Here is a 6,465-nt window from a genome sequence, read left to right as displayed (position 1 = left end):
CAGCGGACAGAGAACTAGGGACTGGGAACACTTTAAATACACACAGGAGGAGGGGATGACGAGACACACCTGGGATCCATGAACCATCATGGGGAACACCTGGGACAAATTAAACATGGGAAAGGAACACCTGGGGAGCAAGACACAGACAAAACATGGAACAGAGTCTGACATCCTCACCCGTATGCAAATTCCTTAATAACAGCATGCCAACTGAATCTTCAAACATTGTTTTCAAAATATGCAGCTTATTACTGGTGAATCTTGGAGAATCAAAAATGAATTGAGAAAGGACCCAGACAAGTTTGCAAATTGCAGAAAAACAAATATATAGCCTAGAATATATATAGAAAATATACATTTTAAATGTACAATTTTTATTATTTTCTCAAAATTCTATAAATATACATCAAACTTCTATTCATTTGTTTATCTATTTAATTTTTAACTTGGATTTTTTTTACTTTTTACTATACAGTTGAGAGCAGCCCGGAATTAAAATGACGGAAATGAGATCAGGTCACAATACAGTTCAGATTCAAACCTGCATTTCAGCACATGAAGCACATGTGCTAACCGCACTGAACATTTTAATAAAAGGAAGCAGCTGGGATTAGATTAGCTCTGACAGAAACTGGGTCAAGGTTACAACTCAGTAACCTGCTCTCAATTCCACTCATATTTCTGAGATTCAGCTCTGAAGTCTGGCACTGTTTCAGACTCTGCTCATGTCCTCTAACCAGAGGCTGTTCGGTGCTAATAAAACCCAACACGCTGTGAGATTTTGCTACCATTTGTGGAATAAGAGATTAAACAAAAATCAGGTGGAACATTGATTCCAGTAGCATTGCTCTCGGTTTAGAGTTTCTAAGGTGATTTTAAACAACCTCGTTGTGGTTTAATAAGCGTGGCCAGGTTTCCAAATCTTTACCACAAAATGCCAAGCTACATCTTCACATTCACAGCCACTGAAACCAACCGTTCTATTTCATGTTGATGGAACAGAAATGTCTGTTGTGTTGCATCAACATCCCAAGAAGAACCAAAGGATTCTCAATGGTCAACACGACTGAAAATCTTGGCAGCAGATGTTCTTTCTCTCCAGTCCAGAGAGGACCGAGATCAAAGACATGAAGACATGACATTCAGAATAAAAAAAACAACTGGTCTTCACTTCCATCTGATCCCAAGAAAGTCCATAGAGTGGTTTATAACTGTCGAAGTAGTCTGAAGGTAAAGATCTCCAGTTTGACGGTATCTAGCTCGCAAAACAACATTTTTCCATTTCTTAATAACATTTTGATATCTTAAGAAGAAGAAAATCTCACAAAAGGAGGTATTTCCCAGAGAAAAGCACAGAATAAAAGCAAAAAAATAGGTCTAGTCTTAAAAAACTCTCAGGCTCTTGAGATCTTTCCATAATGGCTTATCTAATAAACCATGATTCCTATATTTAAATATCTTCTAGGCACATTTAATGTGATTTTATTGCTGTTTTAGTCAATTGCACCGGTCTTTAGAGAATCTGCTTCCTTTGGGAGGCTGGTTTAAGCACCACCAATGTTTGAAGGCAAGCCTCATGCTTTTGGCTTTTTAACAGGAATAAAGCCAACTCCCACAGGCAGTGCTTGCGCTATTGCGAGAAAAGGGCTCCAAATAACAGCATCCCACCAAATCGCATATGTTGTGGCCTATAAAAATTTGACAAACCTTGACCTACAGTTATAAACGCATCAACCGATGAAACATAAAGGCAAGGAACTTGGAGAACTCTAATGGCATTGAGCTCTAAAACGCTTCCAACTGAAACCAAATCTAGGCACAAGTTGTATCTGAAGGCTTACTTTGATGGACGAATGAGCGTAGAGCATGTCCTCCAGATTGAAGTGGCAGCAGTGGTTCAAGTGTTCCTTGCAGAAGTCCTGGATGAGTTGCAGGTTGTACAGACTGTCTGCCAGCGACATGGTCTCCTTCAGGCAAATGTCTGCAAATCAAAGACGATTCAAAGTGCTACACTAATCAGGCGCAACTCACTGACAGATCATCTGGCATATTTGGTAGATTTGACAAGGACTCAACCAATCACAGAGAAGCCCATTAATCATGGAGTCTAAATGACAGTCACGTGATTGACTTTTGCCTTTGGAGATAAATGTAGTTGCATCCATCATTTGATTTCACAGCTCGGTGGAGAATCAGCTCTAGTCCTCTTCATCACTGTGATGGGATTAACAATGAGTTCAGGATGATTAAAGTCACATAAACGTTTGAGATTTCTAATTGAGTAGCTATTGTAAAAGACTATTGTATTCACTATTTTAAAGCAAAATGGCTGAAAAGGATCTGTAGCACGTTTAAAAATAACATTCAAAAATAATATTATATGTAAGTTGCAAGTTCGTTTCCCTCCAATGATCCAATCTCAAAGTTTCAGACATTAAAGATATGAGGGAACCAAGAGGAGGAAGCTTATAGACTACTTCAAAAGGTTACTACTGAGCATTTGTGTTCATAGCAGAGAATTTTAGTTTGTCAACTGATATTTTTTGTAGGCTTTGCATACGCATGTGCATCCCTTGAAAAGCCTGAAACCACAGAGCCTCTTACATAACAAATCCCAATATAACTTCTGATTATATTTATATTTTTTCCACAATTTTTTTTTCTATGTAGATTTTAATTTTCTATGGTTTTATTGTGAAATGTTATGAAACAAAAACATTTGTCTGGGCTTTAACAACTTAAAATATTGCATAATATTTTTAAAATATTGAGGGGAAATATAAATATAATAATATTATACTTGTATTACTACAATACATTTTTTTATAATATAAAAATATCACACTACTATTGCAGATATTGCTTTTTATGATGAAATATTTTGAAAAAAATTCAATTGTATCTCGTAGAATATTTTAAAAATATAGTGAAAAAAGGAATAAAATAATATGAAACTTTTATTAGTACTATAATTTGTAATAATATAAAATAGTAAAATAATACACAATTATTGTGGATATTGTTTTCTTTGATGAAAAAAAACATTTGTCTAATGTTTCTTGTATAATATTTTACAAACATTGTGGAAAAAATAGAAATATAATCATATACGTATGTAATAATACTTATATTTATATATTTAATAATACAAAAACATAAAAGTAATAAACATTTGATGATATTGTTGTTTAATGAAATGTTATAAAATGTGCTTATTGTATATTCTAAAAACAATTTTAAATATTGTGAAAAAATAGAAATATAGTAATATTAAACTTTTATTAGTCGTTTTAATTAGTAATTTTTAATAATAAAAAATATTAAAATAATGCACAATATTATTGTGGATATTGTTTGATGAAAAACATTTGTGAAATATTGTGGGGGAAAAAAAGAAATATCAAGATAATAATATCATACTTGTATTAATATTAATACAAAGTATTATTAAATAATTTAATAATACAAAAATATAAAAGTAAACATTATATTTGATTGTTTTGTTTTTAAATGAAATGTTATAAAATGTGCTTATTGTATATTCCAAAATATTTTTTTAAATATTGTGGAAAAATACAAATATAATATACTTATATTAATACTATATTGTTTTATTTTATAATTTAAAAATATTAAACTAACACACAACATCACTGTGTATGTGTTTTTTTAGTGCTGTCAAATGATTAATCGCGATTAATCGCATCCAAAATAAAAGTTTTTGTTTACATAATATATGTGTGTATACTGTGTATATTTCTTATGTATATATAAATACAAACACATGCATGTATATATTTAAGAAAAATATGTTACGTTTATATATTAAATATATTTATATTATAAATTATATGAATATAAATATATACATGTAAATGATTTCAAAATATTTACATGCATGTGTTTGTATTTATATATACATAATAAATATACACAGTACACACACACATATATATTATGTAAACAAAAACGTTTATTTTGGATGCGATTAATCGCGATTAATCATTTGACAGCACTAGTTTTTTTTTTAAGAAATGTTAGGAAAAAACATTCATCTATTGTATATTTATTACATTCGTCTATTGTACATTTTCAAAATGTTGTGAAAAAATATCTCCATGAGTATATCATCCACTGTCATGATATTAAAATAACCCTGGATTTTTGCACATCACATGCATTTCTACTGCTGATCTGTGTACAATAACAGCATGTGTAAGTAAATACGGTTGGTTTTGATTCAACAGCTCCCGCACATTATTCCCTCTGATCGTTGCGTATTATTTTGTGCTCAGTAATGTTGAGGGTTTGGCAGGTTTCTGTACCTCCCAGGTGGACGATGGCGGGACAGTAAAAGTGCAGCAGGGCTGCGAGGGCACAGCCATCTGTGCTGTCCTTCAGGAGGTTGTCCACCGGAGGGATCCATGGCACCATCTTGGGCAGAACCTGCTCCTTCCTATAACGCGCCTGGAGCAAACAGACATAAACAAATGACTCAGTAGAGCAAAACACATCTGATAATAACATACAGAGAGCTCATGATGGACCAGTGTATGGAAAAGCACTGAAAATAAGACATGCAATGGGAACTTTAACGGATGTTGACATAAAATCTATTTTTCACTCAGCCTAATATAAATATTTCTCTGTCAACAGTTTATTGCATGGTTAATGAAGCTGAGGACGATGTGAAAGCGTCGTCATGGAAACAGAAACATGATGGAGCCACGAGATGGAAGAAGGCGTTTCTCAATCACACTTACAGGAACCAGCTTCGTATACCACTTGGTTGGAGACTTCAGTCAGTCAAAGAATGAATGAGAGAGAGAGGGAAAGAGCAGTTACGTCAGCGAGCTGAGACTATTTAACGCAATCAGCTGTTTACGTCCATAACAGATTAAGTGTGATGATATCGTCTTTACTAGAAACCAGATTACAAGAAAACAAACAGTGAAACTCTTGCCCCCGGTTTCACAGACAAGGCTTAAGCCTAGTCCCAGACTAAAATGTAAGTCTGAGCTGTTTCAACTGAAAGAAACTTGCACTGATTGATCTTAAATAGGGATGTAACGATTAACCGCGAGCCGGTTGAAAATCGATTAAAACAAATCGCGATTAATTTAGGGCTAGGAGTTTATATGAATGTATGTCTGAGGGGAACTTACGACAAATTTAATTTATAATTTCTTAAATCTCATTTTGTAAAAAAAATAAAATGAATCGTGAATCGTGAAATCAAAATCGTGAATCGAATCGTGAGTTGAGTGAATCGTTACATCCCTAATCTTAAATATATTATAAAACAATGCCTTTGTTTTGTCTCAAGAGGGACACCAGTAAAGTTTTTTTTGTTCCTAAGGCACGCTTATAAAAATGACTTAAATGTCCTAATTAAACTATGGCCTAATGCTGGCTTAGTCTAAGCCCTGCCAATGAAACTTGGGGCCTGTTTCATAAAACAAGTTTACCAAATAAGCCAGGTTTATTTAAGTTAGTCTGACTTATTGTCAGCTGATTTGGTTCAAAATAAATCAGACTAACTGAAATAAGCCCGGCTTATTTGGTAAACTTGTTTTATGAAACAGGCCCCAGGCCTTGAAGCTTGAGGCAGGTTTAGTACTTTTCAAACAAACAAACAAACAAACAATTTCGTAAACCTCTATTGGTCAATATTGGATTTTATTTTACTTATTTATTTTGTGACGTTAATTTCACCTATTTTTACATTTAGATTACCTTTATAACACTGAAATGCCTTTCATCATCCACAGTTAATTTCATTTGACTATTTATTGTTTTATTTTTTATTTATTTAAACAAAATACTTTCGAATTTTCACCGAGACTGAATCACTGAGAAAGAAATAGAAACCAAGCCACCAAAAAAGTGCTTGCTTGTCGCGGTCAGGCTGGTTCCTGCCATGTTTTTAGTTTTCACAGTTTTAAGCTTCTCTCAACTTTTTAAGGCTTAAATGACTGTAATAAAAGAGGAGTAGCATCAAAAGCAAGCCAAAATAACTGTAGGGGTCCAAACTGAAGAAGAGAAAAACTGATGCTCTCTGATCTAAGAGACATTAAACCCTGTGAATCACAATATGAATGCATTTTTACCCAGAATGCCCTAAGAAGACTGCAAAGTTACAGGATTAGTCTTTTGCCAGCGGATTAAGTCTAGAAACAAGTGTGAGCTTGAGACCTGTAAAATTAAAATGTGAAACATATAAATAATATTTTTATTTATATATATTTTTTTATTTTTTTATACAAATATTTTGTATTATTTCTATATTAATAAAATATTATTCTATTAAAATATAATTTATTGTTACATACCTATATAAATATTTTAGGGGGTATACAGTCAAATATACACGTACATACGGTTTAATATAAAATGATAATTAATATCTTTTAATAAGATTAATTATTAATTATATTTGTATTCATTTTGAAATATGTATAC

General features: G+C 32.7%; 1 protein-coding gene across 6 annotated transcripts in view; it reads right to left on the bottom strand.

Annotated features, from left to right (window-relative positions):
- The window catches only part of LOC107679834 (calmodulin-regulated spectrin-associated protein 2-like), a 48,771-nt gene that overhangs the window by 15,600 nt on the left and 26,706 nt on the right, over window positions 1–6,465 (bottom strand). For 5 of the 6 annotated variants that reach the window (XM_016475524.1, XM_016475527.1, XM_016475526.1 and 2 more), the window contains exons 5-7: window positions 4,767–4,799; window positions 4,329–4,470; window positions 1,845–1,984 (exon numbers count right to left, since the gene is read on the bottom strand). In XM_016475524.1, the coding sequence (XP_016331010.1) occupies window positions 1,845–1,984; window positions 4,329–4,470; window positions 4,767–4,799 (315 nt within the window). The remainder of the gene's footprint in view (window positions 1–1,844; window positions 1,985–4,328; window positions 4,471–4,766; window positions 4,800–6,465) is intronic. The other variant, XM_016475528.1, reaches the window with a different exon arrangement.

Source organism: Sinocyclocheilus anshuiensis, unplaced genomic scaffold (genome assembly GCF_001515605.1).
Source record: "Sinocyclocheilus anshuiensis isolate Anshui unplaced genomic scaffold, SAMN03320099.WGS_v1.1 scaffold756, whole genome shotgun sequence".
Taxonomy (NCBI): domain Eukaryota; kingdom Metazoa; phylum Chordata; class Actinopteri; order Cypriniformes; family Cyprinidae; genus Sinocyclocheilus; species Sinocyclocheilus anshuiensis.
This window is presented reverse-complemented; position numbering and strand designations above follow the sequence as displayed.